The following is a 20,374-nucleotide window of genomic DNA, read 5'->3' as shown; positions in this document are numbered from 1 at the left end:
GACTGACATGATTTGACCAGCCAATGTCTTCGTACAGACCTCATCCAGAGGGGTGATACAGAGATCAAGCTTGTCCATTCAGTCAATACCAAGGACATTCAGATCTGGTTGGCCTGTTCCGTAACACATGCCATTGACTTGGTTAGTGTTCAGCTTCACCATGCAATGCAGTTTGCCAGTCAGCTGGAGGGATCCACCAGATGCACTGCAGCCGGAGTGATGCGTTGATTTGACTGGTGGGGACTCAAATGCCCACCACGTGTGCTTGAAGATAATGGTGATTTCTGGCACCGTATTGAGTTGTTCCATGACCAACTGATTGTTGATAAAAATGTTGAAGTGCTTTCTCCTGGAGGTGGGGGAAAGTCAACTTTGGATGTAACCATTAAATTCCTTATCAATTTAGATGGCTTTTGAAACTTCTTGCCCTTGTGTTTCAATGCCTAGAAGACAGTGAAAGATGGAAAAAGCCTTCCTTGTGACCACAGCATTGGCATTTGCTCCAAATATGTTTCTAGTATTCAGTGTTTCTTGTGTAATGCCCTGCACCGCAATTCCAACAAGCTGTGTTTGGCCGTTTGGAAACATCTGAGAGTTGATGATTGGGCCACTGGAAACTACATTGACATGGTTCTGTTCGACTACGTTGGAATCATGTTTTAGGTTGATCAAATGCTGACATTCTTGATTGACAGCTTGTAAAATCATATCAGGGTCTTGCTGCAGTCTGGACAGGAGCCATTTATGAATGTTTACATCATCAGGTGCCTGAAGTCCACAAATAAAAATCAGACATTTGATTCGCTCATGTTTACCCAGCCTGAACTTTTCACATTTGTGCTTGATGACACCGGCATATGGGATATAGTCATCAGCGTCGTGTTTAACGAGTTTCAGGCATTGGTAGTGAACAATGAGGAGAGATGATTATTCTCAAAAATGCTTGTTACTTGTTGTACAGTTTCATCAAAAGACAGATCACACAGATTCTTAGCCAGAATGAAGTTGAAATAATGCTCATGTCCAGCAATACCCAATTTTTGGAGCAAAGTGTGTATCATCCGTGGGCCATCTTCACTGGTGAACTTGACCCAGAATATATCTTTGTAACATTTAAACCATGATTCAAACATAACTCCCAAAGTGGCATCAAACTAGAAATCAGCAATACACACAATAATTACTTACATGAGTTCTGTTCAGTGCTTGACACTAAAGTCATTGGGCTCACTAACAACCTGCTGATCAAGGTCTCAACTAACTTCAGCTGGGCTGCCTCATATTGAGCTTGTTGCTGTTGTAGAATTCCATGCAAGTCCTCTGCTGACATTGCCATGTTGTTGTAATACAGCACATGGTCGCCAATTTGTTGTGTTTGCTCACCTATAACTATTGATGAGACCAGATGCCAGGAGACAGGACTAAGCCAGAATGCAGAATACTCCTTTATTCCGTAAAAACCAAGAAACTACAAAATCTCAAAAATCCAATCCCAATGCATGGTCTACCCAAAGAACATTCAAGATGTTGATTGGAACAACAATCAAATAGTGAAAGTCAATCAATCAGTGAAGCTAAATAATCCCTGGGATAGATTATCAGCTGACCAATAGACGTTAGTTGTTTCAGCCCGCCATAACAGCTGTCAACACTATCTACCCCACGAAACTAATCAATAAAGCTCTAAAACCCACATCTTGATCTCTCCTTATGTGATTGTATCTTTATTTTTCTCACTTGCAGACACCAGTCTGTTGGGATTGACAACAACATTTCCTTCACAATCAACATTAGAACAGGCGCAGCACAAGGCTGTGTGTTTATCCCTCTGTTCTATTCACTTTTTAGTTACACTGACTACTGACAAACAATTCTAAGACAATTTTTTAAAGGGAAATACACCTTCAAGAATTCTTGAAGAGTGTGGCACCACAATGTCAAATGTAACATTTTGAAATGCTATTTACAGCCACTTATACGAACAAAGTATTGCATCTTACCATTGCTAAAGTCAATGTTCCTTGCTTACAAGTATTGCATCGTACTCTTAGCTTCCCAGGCTGCACAGCCTTGCACACAGTCTTGCAATAGACATAAAAACGGTGGTAGCAGCTTGAACCTGGAAGATAAAAGGGAACAAATGAAAGGACAGCCTTCAGATTTCAAAGTTCAATGTTCAAAGTCTATTTATTAGCAGAGTTCGTATATCACCATAGACAACCCTGTGATGCATTTTCTTGCAGGCATTCACAGTATAACAAAGAAATAGAAAAGAATCAATGAAAAGCTGTACATAAGGACTAAAAAACAACCAATATGCAAAAGAAAAACTCTACAAATGCAAAAGAAAACCTAATAATAATAAATAAATAAATAAATAAACAAACAAATAATACTGAGAACATGAGTTGTAGAGTCCTTGAAAGTGAGTCCATAGATTGTTGAGGTGAGTGAAGTTATCTACACTGGTTCAGAAGTTTGATGGTTGAAGAGTAATAACTACTCCTCAACCTGGTGGTGTTGGGCCGAGGGTTTCTGTACCTCCTTCCTGATGACAGCAGCTTAAAGAAAGCGTGGCCTCAATGGTGGGGGATCCTTGATGATGAATGCTGGTTTATAGTAGATTTCAACCAGTTAATTTATTTCCAAGCATCTCTCCAAAAAGGAAGTATCAACAGCATACATATCTTAGCTCACATTTTGATATGTACACTCAGAGGCCAAATTATTTGGTATAGGGGGTACCTAATAAAGTGGCCACTGAAGGTATGTCTGTTTCTTTGCTCCTGTTGCCCATACACTTTAAGTTTCAATGTTTTGTGTGTTCAGAGATGCTCTTCTGTACACCACTGTAGTAATGTGTGGTATTTGAATTAATGTTGCCTTCCTGTCAGCTTGAGCCAGTCTAGCCATTCTCCTCTAACCTCTTTCATTAACAAGGCATTTTCCTCCACAGAACTGCCACTCACTGAATATCTTTTATTTTTCACATTCTCTGAAAACTCCAGAGATTGCTGTTCAAGGTTCAAAGTTCAAAGTAAGTTATTATCAAAGTACATATGTATCACCATATAGTATCCTGAGAGTCATTTTCTTGTGGGCATTCACAGTAAATAAAAACAAACGTGATAGAATCAATGAAAAACCACACACAACATAGAAGGACAAACAACCAATGTGTAAAAGACAACAAATAGGCCAAATACAAAAGGAAGAGAAAAAAAATTAAATAAACAATGAATATCGAGAACACAAGTTGTAGAGTCCTAAGAGCGAGTCCATAGGTTGTGAAATCAGTCCATTGTTGGGGTGAGTGAAGCTATCCCCACTGATTCAAGAGCCTGATGGTTCAAGAGTCCTTTGAGGCAGCAATAAATTGAAATACATAATGAGAAAAACTATAAATTACAATTTTAAAATTGTCATGTACCATTAAGCTAGGTCTTCTGATAAAAGATAACAAACTACGGCAAATTCAGAGTGGATCAAATTATAGGTGCATTTATTATTTACTCGCAAGGAGAGCTACCTCCACACATTATCATTGGAGAATAGCTTCAATCTTATAGCTCAGACAAACCACTTTTATATTTTTTACAGAGAACAGTAATTAGGTTGTTTCATTCCATAACCAGGGCCGGATTAACCTAGTAGTAAAAATAGCTTATGCTACAGGCCCTGCATTTTCGAGGGCCCCGCACTAAATGCTTGCAAGCTGCAGTCTGGTGAAATCGGCATCTCACCGTATTCTCACGACGATGTGGCAACACTGTTGTTTTCATGTCAGGAGAGCTGCATGGTATGTGTGTGCAGGCGTGTGTTGGCTCCTTGCTGTGTCGTGGTGACTGTTGCGCTATCTCCCACGCTCCCAAGCTGCTGCAGTGTGCGCTGTTACACTGCTGGAAGTTGCACTGCTGACTTTGACTGTGCGCTATGTTTTGCCGTCTGGATCAGTTGAAAGATTTGTGAAGTTTTTGGATATGGAAGGTCATAGTGCTGAACAGCTCACTCAAAGTTTACTTGACTTTTTAAAGGAAAATGACATTGATATAAAAGACTACCGTGGTCAAAGTTATGACAATGCCAGCAACATGAGTGGCAAGTATAGTGGCTTACAAGCATGAATTAAAGAGCTGAATGAGTTTGCGGATTACATTCCACGTTTTGCACATTCACTAAATTTAGTTGAAAATGTGCTGCTGAATGTTGTCAAGAAGCATTAATTTTCTTTCAATTTGTAGAAAGCCTGTACACATTTTTTTCTGCTTCTACTTATCGGTGGGATCTCTTTTCTGCTGCATTATCTGATGGTGGTGCTCATTTGCCCATTGTGAAAAGAATGTCAGATACCAGGTGGTCAGCTCGTGCAGATGCAACAAAAGCACTTTTACACAGCTTTTCCGCATAAAACAAGTCTTGGATGACATTTCAAATAATGATGATCAGAAGGCAGAGTGTTGACAACAGGCTCGTGGACTACTTCCAACCATGATGAAGTTGGAAACAGGAATAATGGTCATATTGTGGGATCAACTATTACAGCGTTTTCAAATGACCAGTGCTTCTTTGCAATCTTCTGGCCAAAACTTGAAAACAGCTTGTGCACTCTATGAATCCTTGCATGGATATATGCAAGTTATGCGGTCTACTTTTTCAGACACTGAGCAAAAAGCCAAGGTGTGAAGTATGAAGATTATCAACAGCAAACTTGAAGAAAACACAAGCAAAATCGTGCATATGATGATTTCAGTGGTTCCAGCACTCTTGATCCACTTGTTGAATCTGAAACGCCTTCTCAGAAGTTTAAAAGCCAAACATTTCTTGCCATTATTGACAGCTTGCTTTCTGCCCTGTCAAAAAAAGGCATTAAGCTTATCTAAAAGTGAATGGTGTTTTTGGATTCCTTCATCAGTTACAGTTGCTTACACCTGAAGAGATCGTAAAGAGGTCATCAAATCTTATTAAATCATATCCGGAAGATCTGGAAGAAAGTCTTGATGAAGAATTGGAGTCGTGTTTTCCAAATGTAGAAAATGCCTTGCGCATCTATTTGTCACTCATGGTTACCAACTGCAGTGGAGAATGCTCATCTTCAAAACTGAAAAGGATTAAAAATGAACTAAGGAGCACCATGGGTCAAAACAGATTGAACAATCTCACTCTAATGAACATTGAACATGAACTTCTGCGTGAAATAGACATTTCAAGTATCATCAACAAATTTGCTCATGCTAAATCTAGAAAATGTAACTTTTAAATTGCAGATTTGTTACTTTTGACATTTGAAATTGATACCTACATGTAAGTAATACTATTACTGAAGTGTCAGACATCTGTTGTATTATCCGGCTGTATAGCAAATGAAAAAATTGAATTACTTTACTATGCAAGTAAATAATTTATGTTTTAATACTTAGGTGCATTTTTTAAATTTAGGGCCCCTTTATAACATAAGCTACAGGCCCTGCACTTGCTTAATCCAGCCCTGTCCATAACGTCTTGCTAAAACACACATAGATACACACATATATACATACATATATACACACACACACACACACACACACACAGACTTGTGAGCCAGCAAACCAGCAGAGAACTCTGGGATCTCACAGGTCCCGTTTTGTCACACTACATTTTACAAAAGTAACAAATTCACAAAAACTTCAGGGTTACAGATATATTTCCACAATATATATATACTCACACACACACACATACCATATATATATATCATTATGAGTTGAGGAGATTTGGTATGTCACTAAAGACATTCGCAAATTTCGACAGATGTACCGTGGACAGCATTCTAACTGACTACATCACAGTCTGGTATAGAGGGGCCACTGCAAAGGATTGAAATAAGCTGCAGAAAGTTGTAAACTCAGTCAGCTCCATCATAGGCACTAGCCTCCCTAGCATCCAGGATATCTTCAAGGAATGATCCCTCAAAAAGGCGGCATCGATCATGGTGGAGCCCATCACCCAGGACATGCCCTCTTCTCATTGCTACCATCATAGAGAAGGTATGCGGTCACACACTCACACATTTCTATAGATGTACTGCAGAGAGCATTCTAACTGGCTGCGTCACCGTCTGCTATTTGGGGGGTGGGCTGGGGATGTGCTATTGTAGAGGATCGAACAACTAACAAAACAACAAAGAGTTGTAGACTTAGTCAGCTCCATCATGGGCGCTAGTATCCAAAGTATCCAAGGCATCTTCAAGGAGCGATGCCTCAAAAAGGCAGCATTCATCATCAAAGACCCACATCATCTAAGGTATGCCCTGTTCTCATTGCTTCTCGTGGGAAGAGGTACAGGAGCCTGAAGATGATTCAGGAACATCTTGTTTCCCTCCGACATCTGATTTCTGAATGGACATTGAACCCATCAGCACTATCTCACTACTTTTTTATTTTTATTTTTGCACTACTTATTTAATTTAACTATTTAACACACACACATACATATAGTATATTTACTGTAATTCACAGTTCGTTTTTCTCTCTCTATTATGTATTGCATTGTACTGTTGCTGCAATGTCAACGAATTTTACAATATATGCCAATGATATTAAACCTGATTTTGATTCAAAAGGAAAGCTAAGATAAAAATACTGAGGTAGTGTTCATGGGTCCATTGTCTATTCAGGAATCTGATGGTGGTGGGGAAGAAGCTGTTCCTAAAATGTTGAGTATGTGCGTTGGCCACCATGCATCTATAGAAGTTTGTCAAAGTTTTAAATGACATGCTGAATCTGCACAAACTTCAAAAGAAGTAGAGAGGCTTTTGTGCTTTCTTTGTGATGGCACTTACGTGCTGAACTCAGGACAGATCCTCTGAAATGATAACACTGAGGAATTTAATGTTACTGGCTCTCTCCACTGATGAAGACTGGCTCATGGACCACCAGTTTCTATGTCCTGTAGTAAATAATCAGCTCTTTGGTTTTGCTGACATTGAGTGACAGGTTGTTGTTGTGGCACCATTCAGCCAGATTGTCAAGCTCGGTCCTATACACAGATTCGTCACCACCTTTGCTTTGGCTCACAACAGCAGTGTCATCAGCGAACTTAAATATGGCACTGGAGCTGTAGTTCGTCTCACAGTCATTAGTATAAAATAGGTAGAGCAGGAAGCTGTGCACACAGCCTTGTGATTTACCTATGCAGATGGAGATTGTGGAGGAGATGTTGCCAATCTGAACTGACTGGGGACTGCAAGTGAGGAAATTAAGGAACTAGTTGTTTAAGATGATACTGAGGCCTGGATGTTGGAGATTATTGATTTGGTTTGAGGAGATGACAGTACTGAATGCTGAGCTGTAGTCAATGGATGATGGATACATCTTCGCTGTCCTGATGTTCTAGAAGTAAGTGAGAAGTCAGTGAAATGGCATCTGATGTTGACCCGTTGTGACTTTAGGCAAATTGGAGCGGATCCAAGTCACTTCTCAGACAAGAGTTGATATGCTTCGTCACCAGCCTCTCAAAGCACTTCATCACAGCGGATGTAAGTGTTACTTGATGATAGTCTTTGAAACAGGTTATCATGTTCTTCTTGTACACTGGTATAATTGAAACCTGCTTGAAGAAGGTGGGCACCTCAGACTGCCAAAATGAGAGGTTAAAAATATCAGTGAACACACCAGCCAGTTGAATAGCCCAGGCTTCAGTACTTGGCCAGGTACCCCAGCTGGGTCGGATGCTTTCTGTGGGTTCACCCACCTGAAGGGTGTTCTCACATCGGCATCAGGGACTGAAATCACAAGGTTATCAGATGCTGTGGGAGTTCGTAAAAGCAAACATAAAAGGCATTAAGCTTATCTGGGAATAGAACCTTGTTGTCATCTATGTTGCTTGGTTTCACTGTGTAGGAGTTGATAGCATTCTAGCCCTGCCACAGATGTCAAACATCCTTCAGTGATTCAAGTTTGGTCCAGAATTTGCATGTGAGATGGCTTTCCAGAATTTGGACCTGGACCTTTTGTATTTAACCTGGTCACCAGACCTGAACAGCAGTGATCTGGCCCTCAGCAGATCACGGATCTCTTGGCTTATCCACGACTTCTGGTTGGGGAAGACTCTGGATGATTTTGTGGGGAAATACTTATCTTTATAATGTCCATGACAACTGCGGTATATTTGTTCAAATCCTCTGATAAATCCTATAGCCGCTTCTCTGCCTCCTGCAACTACCTCTTTTTGTCCTTATCTCTGGAGCCTTGCTCTTTAGCCTCTTGCCTGTATAGGGGTACGAAGAGGACAGCCAGACGATAATACTTCCTGAAATGCAGTCCAGGGATCGAACAGTAGGTATTCCTAATCATAGTATAACAGTGGTTACATGTGTTGGGACCTCTGGTGCTGCAGGTGACACGCTAATGATATTTGTGCAGCAATTTCATCAAACAAGTCTGATTGAAGTTCCCATCCATGATATAAAAGGCATCAGGGTAGGTTGTTTCTTGTTTGCTAATCACAGCACCCTATCCTTCTCCATAATTATCTTGAAACTAATGGAAGTATGATCACGAAGTGCTCCCTTACACATACTTCTGTCACTTGTCCTGCTCGTTCCCTAACGGGAGGTCCAGTGGCATGCTGTCTCTAGTTGGCACCCCTATATATTGATTAAGGGAACTTTCCTGAACACATTTGACAAACTCTGTTCCATCCTATCATTTTACAGTATTGGAGTCCCAGTTAATATGTTGAAAATTAAAATCACCTATTAATTACCTTATTTCAGTCACGCATGATCTGGCTATCCTATCTCTCCTCAGAGACAGCCCTCATGGTCATAACAGATCATTCAGGCATCATGACAGGCTTTATCATGCATCTAAGAATCCTTTATGGCCACAGATCAGTCGTGTATAACTGACAATACCCAAAATGCTGGAGGAACTCAACAGGTCATGCAGCATCTATGTAGGGGAATAAAAAGTTGATGCTTCAGGCCAAGACCCTTCATTAGGACAATAACTATTATGCATTTATAAAGTTCCTGCATGATACAGTCCTACCTGATTGCCAGGTGTATGTGTTTTATGTGGGACGCTGTACTTGAAGGAGACAGCTGAAGAGGCAAAATGGAGGGCCTGCTCACTCCTGCTTACTCCAGCTTCACCTTGGCTTGGGTTGACTGGGGCCAACATTTCCAGTCAAGATGGCATCGAGTTGTGGTTTCTACTAAAGTCGTGGTTTAGAATTAGCTATTCTTTAAGCTCATAGGGATAGTTGTGTGGTCAGAGAGGGGAGTTAGGGGTCAGGTTAGTGTTTAGGGACAAGAAGGAGGAGAAGTTAGGGGTCAGGCTGGTGTCGAGGCCTCCGCTCCATGCTCAAAGGCCAGCAACATGGTTGTGTGATGAAGGACATTGGTGAAGATCAGCTGTCTCGATGGGGGGTTTTCAGATGTCTGTGGAAGCAGGAGGTACAAAGGCCAGTGAATCAGTGTTCGAAGCCTGGAGTTTGGGGTCCCATCACCAGCTAGTCCAGGGGTTGATATTGAAAACTGAAGCCCAAAAGTTAATCTGAAGTCTGGAAGTCAAAGCCCAATATCTAATGCCTGGAGAATGGAGACTGGATGCCTGCCCTGAATTTGGAGGACTGTCTATGAGTCTGGGTGGGAGGGAGGAAAGGGGCTTGTTTTGCTCTTTTCTTTTGTGGCTTGCTGTGTTCTGTTCATTGTTGAACGTGAGCATGTATGTTGGTGCTGGAATGTGTGGTGACACTTGTGAGCTGTGCCAGCACACCGTTAGGTTGTGTTGGTTGTTAATACAACCATGGCATTTCACTGCACATTTCGATGTACATTCAATAAATAAATGAATCTGAACGTGCACCTGCTAATACAGCCACCACTGGTACATAATCCCCTCCTTTCCACTTTTACCTATAGCTAACCAGGAGATCTGGATATGCCTCTAGGCAGAAATTCCAAGTGAAAACAAAATGCAGCAGCAAATAACTTCACAGTAACTGGTTTGGTGTCATCAGAACAGAGAAAAGTCATCAGGTGCAGGAGAAAATCTGCAGACACTGGAAATCCAAAGCAACACACACAAGATGCTGGAGGAACTCAGCAGACCAGGCAGCATCTATGGGAATGAATAAACAGAAGACATTTCGAGCCAAGACCCTTTATTAGGCCTGCTAATGAAGTCCTGCTGAAGGGTCTCGGCCTATAACATAGACTGTTTACTCTTTTCCACAGATACTGCCTGGCCTGCTGAGTTCATTCAGCACTTAGTGTGAATCCATCAAGTGGTCAAAGGTGGAAGAAGTGTTCATTGTACCATCATGTAGCATCCAGCAGAGAAGGGAAGCAAAATAAACTTCATACTTCTTCCTCTTGTGAAATACCTGTGCTAGAATTCTATTTAATGACAGCGAATGTGATGCTGCTTTGGATATTATAAGTGTTTATTTTAGTTTTATTATTGGCTGATGGTAATGATATGTTGCAATTCTCAATATAAAAGATTCAAGCATCAGAAGGAAAGAACACTATAGGTTTGAATTGTGATTGCCATCTCATATCTTTCCCAGTTTGCAACAAAACCTACTTAAACAAGCTCCAAATTAAAATTATGTTTTCAATTGCTTCAATAAAAAATTATTGCAAACTTCATTATTACTGCAATCCTACATCTCACTAGATCTTTCCTAGCTACTGTATGTCCAAATGTCTTTTAAATGTTGGAACTCAACCAACCTCTACCTCTTCCTCTGGCAGCTTGTTCCATATCCTACTACCCTCTGTGTGAAAATTTTTTCCCTCACATCTTGCTCTTTAAATATTTTCCTACCCTAGGAAAAGACAGGACCATGATTATCCACCGCATCTACATAGGTCATGTTTTTTTTATATCTCTGTAAGGTCACCCTTAGGTGCCCTTCTTTAGGGTGTATGGGGTGTCAGGGAGGGGTAGCACCCCTGGTGGGGGAACATGTTGCATCCTTTTCAGGGCGGTTAGTCCACCTTTAGTCCCCACCTGGCACTCAGCTCTCATCTGTGGCTCCTCGTAACTGTTTGCATGCGACAGCGGCCACACCCCGGGCAACGGCTTCGACAAGCCGGCTAAACCAGGTGAGGGTAGCCGACAGGTCTCAAACCCTCAATGAGTTAGGGAGTTGTCTATCCCAGCATGTGAAGACAGACTCCGGCGGATTGAGCGGATGGAAGGTCCAACGGTCAAGAAGGCGGTCTCTGCAAGCGTCGTGAAACGTGTAGAGCACGACTAGACACTGAAGATGTCCTGGTCCTCCACTGCGCCTAGTCCCATCTCCAGCCGTCTCGACTCTTGTCTTGCCACTGGATCCAGATGGGAATTAGGAAGAGAGAGTGAGGCTGACGCTGAGCAACTCTCCCTCACTTAAATCCAGATCAAGCACTAGTCTCAACACCATCCAGCCAGCTGGTGGCGTAGTGGCATCAGCGCTGGACTGCGGGGCGAGAGGTCCCGAGTTCGAATCTGGTCGGCTCCCTTGTACGCTCTCCATCCGTGCTGGGTTGAGCGTCAAGCTAGCAACTCAGCCTCATATAAAAGTACTTATGGTGTCGAGGTCTTCATCGATGACAATGGACAAACCTTGGAAGTGTCACCTCCAAGCCAATATCCACAGTTCCACTCAGCTGGCTAAGTTGGACAGACCATGTTGTTCATTTTCCCCTCACAACATTCCTGAAACAGGCCTCTCTTCCAAGCTTTGATATGGGAAATTACCTGCTGGACAATTAAAAGATCCAGGACAATTAATATGACCACCGACTCATGGGGATCCTGGCACTGATCATTCACAGTGGAGATGGAGCACTCAGGATGATATTGGGAACCCCGAGCCCGTTCAAAAGCAGAGCACAGAGACCTGCATCACTGGTAGAAGATGTGCACCATCTCATAAACTACGTGCCTGGCTATCCCCTTGACTATCATTTGCCCCATTCACAAAAGAGTTTTCTGTCCCCTCTTAGGCCTCATCAGCTATTTCATAACTAGAAAGGAAAGAGTCATCCTTGATTCCAAAGGTAGTGCCTGAAAAGAAGAAGAGTCTGGTCAAGAACTAGGCAAGCAGCTTGTGATTCACACCCCCACTCTCTAAAACCATCTATTCTGCTGAAAACTTTTCTGATTTACTTTTTATATCCATGGGTGTGTGGAACAAACTGCCAGTGCAAGTGATGGATGCAGGTTCGATTTCAACATTTAGGCAAAATTTGGATAGGTACATGGATGGGATGGATATGGAGGGCTACGGTCCAGGAGCAGGTCAATGGGGCCAGGAAGATTAATAGTTCAAGCAAGAACTAGATGGGAAATAGGGACTGCTTCTGTGTTGTAGTGTTCGATGACTCTCTATCTCCAGAACTTCCCACAACATCACCTTAAAGGAGAGGGAGACAAACACCATGTCAGAACTACAGATTCAGGCTAAGGAATGCAATGATAACATGGGAAGAGGCAAAATATACTTACAACTTGAGCCTCACCATTCTGCTTAGTTGCTAATGACCTGCCATTTGTGCAGAGAATGGTGGTAAGTGGGTCTCAGGCCATTACTGAAGATTTTTTAGATCCAGGGAAGTGTATGGTCATGCACATTGGTAGAAGGAATAAAGGTGTAGACAATTTTCTAAATAGGGAGAAAATTCAGAAATCAGACATACAAAGGGACTTGACGGTCCTCTTGTAGGATTCCCTAAAGGTTAACATCATAAGAACATAAGGCATAGCAGCAGAATTAGGTTATTCAGCCCATGAAATTTGCTCCACCATTTCATCGTAGCTGATCCATTTCTCTCTTCACCCCATTCTTAAATCAACTTGCAGGTTGAGTCAGTGTTAAAGAAGGCAAAAGCAAAGTTAGCAATCATTTCGAGAGGACTAGAACGTAAAAGCACAGATGTAATGCTGAGTTGTTATAAGGCATTGGTCAGACTGCACTTCAGAGTATTGTGCCACATACACAAAATGCTAGAAGAACTCAGCGGGCCAGGCAGCATCTAGGAAAAGAGTAAACAGTCGACGTTTTGGGCTGAAACCCTTCAGGTTTTTTTTCTGGACAGCAGACATAACCAGTTTCCTTCCATCACCACTCTCTTCACACCACACTCCTCACACCAGAGAGGAGAGTGGTGGTGAAGGAAACTGGTTAGGTCTGGTGCCCAGAAAAAAATGAAGGATTTCAGCCCAAAACATCAACTGTATTCTTTTCCTAGATGCTGCCTAGCCTGCTGAGTTCCTCCAGCATTTTGTGTTTGTTGCTCAGATTTCCAGCACCTGCTGATTTTCTCTTGTTTGTGATAAAGAATATTGTGAGCAGTATTGGGCCCCTTATTTAAGAAAGGATGTGCTGCCATTGGAGAGGGTCCAGAGGAAGTTCATTAGAATGATGCTGAGAATCAAAGGGGAACATGAGGTATGTTCCATGATGTTGGGCCTGTACTCATTTGAGTTCAGAAGAATGAAAGGGATCTCATTCAAATCTATTGAATATTGAAAGGCCTAGATAGAGAGGATGTGGAGAGGATGTTTCCTATAGTGGAGGAATCTAGGACCTGAGGGTATCTCATCAGAATAGAAGAATGTCCCTTTAGAACAGAGATAAGGAGCAATTTTTTTTTGGTCAGAGGGCGGTGCATCTGTGGAATTCATTGCCACAATTGGCTCTGGAGATCAAGTCACTGGGTATATTTAAAGCGGAGGTTGAAAGGTTCATGACTTGTAAGGATGGCAAAGATTTTGATGAAAAGGCTGGAAAATAGGGTTGCAGGGATAATAAATCAGTCATAATGGAATGGTGGAGCAGACTCGATGGGTTGTATGATCTAATTCTGCTCCTCTGTCTGGTAAAATGATAGAGAGACAGAGATATGGCATTTTAAAGCTTTCTTTAATCTGTAAGTTTGAAGCATAGAGTGATAACTTTTAATGGCTGAAATTTTGCTGTTGTCTTGCTTTTCAAACTGATAATTACTCAACTGTATTCACTCATGAGAATCAACATCTCGTGCATTTTCACATGCCATACTATTTTCAGTCATAAACCAACATACCAGTGGATTTACTTAATTTGAGCCCTTTCAAATTGATCAAGTATTCTGCACAAGTGTAAACCAAAACTGATTTGTGTATAGTTATTAGGTTCAAAGATATTGCTCTCTGAAATGTCATGACAGTGTACAGCAGATTCAACTTATTTTCCCCCACTCCTTTTTCAGAATGTGGGCATCTCTGATAAGGCTAAAATGTACTGCCATCTCTATCCACCCTTCAGAAGATGATGGTGAATCACCATCTCAAACCACTGCAATCCTTCTACTGAAGGTACATCCATAACGGTGTTGAGAAGGGAATTCCAGCATGTAGACTCAGTGCTGAAGTAGGGACAGCAATTCATTTCTAGGTCACAAAGGTACTACTGAATTTGCAGTGTGTTAGTAGTTTGCGTTGGTAGTGGAGGAGATGAATGCTTGGGTGATGGGTCACCAACATGGTTAATGAATGCTTCCTTGGAAAAAAATATGATTTGTTATCTTTATATTTTATCATCAGCTTCATTGTGGTTCATTGATAGTTGCACCTCGAGGAATATTAGAGTTGTGTTCCTGCTGCCATAAGGCAGAAATAATTTCTTGTCACTGCATTTAGTTTTCCCAGCTAAGTTCATTCCTAGTGCCCTTACTGCTCTGGTGACAGGCTCTTTTATGGAAAGTCAACATTCTGTTGTGCTGCAGGGAATTAAATTTGTAACCACTGTAAATGCCGACACAGACTGAGGAGGCAAGCTGTCAGATCTAAGTTAATGGAATTTAAATAACTACGGCCTTAAGAAGTGATGCATTTCCTGACCTACCAGTATGCCCCTTCTGCAGGGACACATAGCTGAACTCCACAAGGGAGGGAACAAATGGCTGCAGTCTGCAATTTGCATGAATACTGCAGTAACAATCAGATAATTAGACATATTTTCGACAGTTAATTAAGACAAAGTAGACAACCATTCCCAAAATGCAAATGCTATTAGCAAGCACATCTCTTCTGAATGAATCTTAAAGCAGGCCTATAAGGTGAAAATAGCATTATTCTCATCAGCACTTTAACAATCAAACAAAGAAGATTTTGTCCCTTGCTTCTTGAATACAATAAATTTACACATTTGTATTTCATATCCTCCGAATCATATGTAATTCATTACTTTTTTGAAAGTGTTCCATTATGCTAATATTTTACAAAAATCACTTGATTTTACATGAGGTCAAAAGGCCAACTTGCTATGAATATTTTGGACTGTGAGCAATTTCTTCTGTCACCATAAGCAATAAAGGAAGGTTATTCCTGCATATGAAGAAGAAACGCAGCAGAAACTAATGAAAACTGTCAATTGAAATGTACTTTATGCCTATGTAAATAAAAAGTCATGAACAACATGAGAGCAATTAAAATCATTAAATTGTTTAGTTCAGAGCATCTACAGTTAATACACAATTATAGAGTCAGTGGATGGTACAGCAGCTGTAGATGCTGCTCAGTCCATTGTACCTGTGACAGTTCATTGAATGAGTACCAATCCCTTTACTTCCACAGGAATGTACACAGCATAGAAGAGATAGTATAAGAAGTGACGTACTGTGAGGAAGAGCTGAACACATGAGAGACCAAATATCTAGTTTTCCTGACAATGAACAAGAGGTCAGATAATAGAGATCAGAGACCTCCAGTGTTTCCAGAGACACAAGAGGCCTCCAAACAGATGCTTAGGAGGCACTGGGAAGTAGTAGTGGCAGGAAAGTGGTGGAGGTATTGCTCCAAGAACAGGCAAAGCAAAAGTGGAAAAGCTGAAAGAGTGTTGACAGACACTCAGTAGCTATTTATTTTACTTATTTTAAAGATACAGCATACAGCAGGCCCTTCCAGCCCAATAAGCCACATCACCCAACAACACGCTTATTTAATCCTAGTCTAAGCACAGGACAATGTACAATGACCAATTAACCTACTGACCGGTTCATCGTTGGACTATGGAAAGAAACTGGAGCACCTGGAGAAACCCATGTGCTTACAGGTAGGATTTACTCACTTCTTACAGAGGATGCTAGAATTGAACTTTGAACTCCAATGCTACAAGCTGTAATAGCGTCATACTAAACACGATTCTACCATGGTGCCCAGTAATTAAGTACATCTGTTCATTAATGCAAATATCTAGTCTGTCAGTCAATGTGGCAGCAACCTAATGCATAAAGCATGCACACATGGTCAAGAAGGTTGGTTGTGGTTCAGACCAAACATCAGAATGGGGAAGAAAAGTGGTTGAAGTGACTTTGATCATGGAATGATTATTCGTGCCAGATGGGGTGCTTTGAGTAACTGCTGATCTTCTGAGATTTTCACACATAACAGTCTCTAATGTTTACAGAGAATGGTGCAAAAAACAAAAAAAAACTCCAGTGAATGGCAATTCTGTGGGCAAAAATACCTCATTTATGAGAGAGGTCAGTGGAGAGTGGCCAGATTGATTCCACCTGACAGGAAGGCAACAGTAACTTATATAACCATGCATTACAACAGTGCTGTGCAGAAGAGCATCTTTGAGCACACATGTCGAACCTCGAAGTGAATGGACAACAGCAGCAGAAGACCACGAACATACACTCAGAAGCCACTTTATTAGGTACAGGAGGTAACTGATAAAGTGGCCACTGAGTGTGAGTCTGCAATAGCTCCATAAAATACTTCTTACTTCTACTGCCATTTGTCTACGAGAAACAGTGATTTGCATTTCCATCACATCATTCACAGCCTCAGTTCACCTCAAAATGTTTTGCAGCCAACTTTTGATGTGCAGTCACAGTTAAGTTGTAATGCTGGAAATGTGGCAGCCAACTTGCACAGAGCAAGATCACATTTACACTTGTGAATTCAATGAGCATATCTTCTGTTCCAGTGTTTGTTATGGAATATTTTCCTGAACACTGAGAAAGACCACCTGTAATGATATACCTTCTTGAGGTTTGTTTTTTCAAAGATTGCTTCTCAAGTTAAGTTTATTTGATTCCACTTTGCTTTCAAAACAAATAAAACATATAAAGATCAGAAGCTTTTAATCATTCATGGAATCTATATGATGTATTTTTGAAAGTATGGTTTAATGCCATTACCTGAATTTTCAGATTGGCTATTACTGCCTTGGCCTGAATGCCCCAAGATTACAGTATGATCTGTAGAAAGTCTTTGAACCATGGGTGTGCTGAAACCGATTTTACTTAAGTTGACTGTTTCTCTTCCACTCCTTCCCATAGGATTTGCAGAAAATGTATCACGCATTGGTTGTTGAGCTAGTTGAGACGTGCATTGTACCACGTGAATGGTGCTTTGCTCCATCAGATTGCAGTTCTATATATGCAGATAAAGAAAACAAGATAGAGTTGAAGTATGAATAAGGTAATAAATATATAAATAAATAATGTAATGAATCAATAACCTTCATCATTTTATTTTTAAGTCAATAATTTTATCCAACAGTAGTGTACATGTTTCTTCCCTAGAAGAAATGTATCTGCTCAGAATCAGAATCAGAATCAGAATCAGGTCTATTATTATTGACATGCACCAGAAAATGTGTTGCTTTATGGTAGCAGTACAATGTAATTTATAAAAAAAATATGCTATAAATTATAACAAGAAATATACCCCCAGTACCACTTATCAGATATACCTGTACACCTGCTCGTTAATGCAAATACCCAGTCAGCCAATCCAGTGGCAGCTACCCAATGAACAAAACCATGCAGACATGGTCAAGAAGTTCAGTTGCTGTTAAGACCAAATGGGGAAGAAATGTGATCTAGGTGACTTTGACTGTGGAATGATTGGTGGTGCCAGATGGGGTAGTTTGAGTATCTCAGAAACTACTGATCCCCTGAGATTTTCACAAACAACATTTTCTAGTATTTACTGAGAATGGAGCAAAAACAAAAAAAAATCTAGTGAGTATCATTTTTCTCAGTAAAAATGCCTTGTTAATGAAAGAGGTCAGGAAATAATAGTCAGGTAATAACTCAAATAAACATGTGTTACAACAGTGGTGTGAGGAACAGCACCCCTGAGTGAATAACACTTCATACCTTGAAGTGGATAAGCTACACCAAGCAGAAGATCATGAACATACACTGAGTGGCTGCTTCATTAGGTGCAGGAGGTACCTAATGAATTGGCCATTGAGTGCAGAAAAAAAATTAAATAGTGCAAAAAGCAAGCAAAAATAGTGAGGTAGTGTTCATGGGTTGGTTTATTGTCTGTTCAGAAACCTGATGGCGGTGGGGAAGAAGCTTTTCCTAAAATGTTGACTGTATGTCTTCAATAAGGAGGCTTCTCACTGCCTTCTCCGTGGGAATTAAGGAAGGGAAATGAATGTTGCCCCTTCCTGCAATACCCACATACTAAACCAATGAATAACTAAATAAAAATTCATAAAACTACATCCTCATGAGAAAATCTGATAACATCTCACTGCTTGCAACTACATGTATGTGGTTATACCATGAAATGCCAGTCTTGAATCTGGCAGAAACCCCATGAAATTAAGCCCTAGAATGTTGAAACTGAACATCTTGCTTGTTTAGAAAAAAACAAAACTTCTTATTTATTTTTCTGTAAGGTTCTTGTGAGCAAGAGCTACAACAGAGTAGTATAATAGAACATTTTTACTGAGTCATGGTAATAGCGATATATTCAGGAGCAAGGAACTGGGCCTGCAGAGACAAAGGGACATGTGCATTCGAAAGCCCACGCCTAAATGAGAGCATCCCCCAGCATGTAGGAGGCCCAATCGATTCACCGTGTGATCGATGGCTGCATGTGCACCTACTATATTCTTACAATCTATCTGATAGGCTACATTTTCCAATCTATGTAAGTTAATCGGATGGTTGTAAATCACTTTCCTCCATTTGAAGTTTAAAAGATTTTATTTATAAAATAATTAATAATTATTTATACTAATTAATTTATTTAGTATAAACTCCTGACCTGTTGGGCCAGCTGGTGGCGCAATGACATCGGCGTCAGACCCAGGAGCGGAGGTTCTCGGGTTCGAAACCAGTTGGGTCCGCACCCGAGTACGCTTTCCATCCGTGCTGGGTTGAGTGTCGAGATCGCAACTCGACCTCGTAAAATAAAGGGAAAATACTGCGAAATGGCTGTGTGAGGAGTGGCGCGCCTTGAGGAGTCTCTCTCTCGCTCCGCGCCTTGTAAAAGCCATGAAAAAGACATCATCACGCATGCACGCAGACGCACAGACTCACACGCACGCAGGCAACACGCAAAAAAAAAACTCCTGACCTGGGATTCAACACCTCCCTTTGCAACTGGGACCTTGACTTTTTGACCAGCAGGCTACTCTCAGGCAGCAACAACTCCACTGGAATTATCCACAACACTGGTGCCCACAAAACTGTGTCTCAGTGCCATATTACAATATTGGCTGCATGGCCAGATTTTGCTCTAACTCCATCTACAAGTTTGCAAGTGATCCCAAGGTACTAAGAAGTGTCACAAATAACAATGAACTGCTGTATAGGAAGTAAGTAGACAGCTTAGTGACATGGTGTAAAGACCCCTTCACTCAGTATCAGTAAAACATAAGAGCTGGTCAGTGAATTCAGGAAGAGAGATGCACGTGCTCCTGTTGCATCAACAATGCTGAAGTTGCAAGTGTTGAAAGTTGCAAGTTCCTGGGAGTGAACATGACGACTATCCTGTCCTAGTTGACACCACAGCCAAGTAATATCTCTAGCATGTCTACTTTGTCAGGATGTTCCTTTGGACCGCCAGCAAACTTTCTTGATGCACCTCAGAAAGCATGCTATCCAGATGCATCATTGCTCGGTAAGGCAAATGCACTGCCCATGATCACAAGAAACTGTAGACATTCATAGACACAGCTCAGAACATCATGGAAACCAACTCCTCCTCCACTGACTCTCAACACTTCTCACTGTCGCAGTATAGCAGCCAACATAATTAAAGGCCCCATCCAACACTCTCCAGATACCAAAGCCAGAAGTGCAGAAGATACCAAAGCCAGAAAGCACATTAGTGCGATCACTCGAGTTGAGCATGATGTTCTGCTAAGGGGGTGTCTATTAGTGGATCCTCAGGTGGCTGTAGAGGCCGATTTGTTATACACATATTCTGGTGCAGTGTGGCCAAGAGTAAGTGGTGACTGTAGTAAGTGGTTGGGTCTTCTGGTTGTTCAGTCTCTCCTGCTGCTTGTTCACTGTGGCACAGCAGAGGTCATTCTCAGCTCTCTTTTGAGCAGATTTCCTCGAGGTGTATCTATTGAGTGCTATGTTTTCCCAGTT

At 41.3% G+C, this 20,374-nt stretch overlaps 1 protein-coding gene across 2 annotated transcripts in view; it reads right to left on the bottom strand.

Annotated features, from left to right (window-relative positions):
* The window catches only part of prkn (parkin RBR E3 ubiquitin protein ligase), a 1,192,578-nt gene that overhangs the window by 789,873 nt on the left and 382,331 nt on the right, over positions 1–20,374 (bottom strand). For both annotated transcript variants that reach the window (XM_063056415.1, XM_063056416.1), the window contains exons 3-4: positions 17,171–17,405; positions 2,001–2,119 (exon numbers count right to left, since the gene is read on the bottom strand). In XM_063056415.1, coding sequence (XP_062912485.1) covers positions 2,001–2,119; positions 17,171–17,405 — 354 coding nt within the window. The remainder of the gene's footprint in view (positions 1–2,000; positions 2,120–17,170; positions 17,406–20,374) is intronic.

Source organism: Mobula hypostoma, chromosome 8 (genome assembly GCF_963921235.1).
Source record: "Mobula hypostoma chromosome 8, sMobHyp1.1, whole genome shotgun sequence".
NCBI classification, from domain to species: domain Eukaryota; kingdom Metazoa; phylum Chordata; class Chondrichthyes; order Myliobatiformes; family Myliobatidae; genus Mobula; species Mobula hypostoma.
This window is presented reverse-complemented; position numbering and strand designations above follow the sequence as displayed.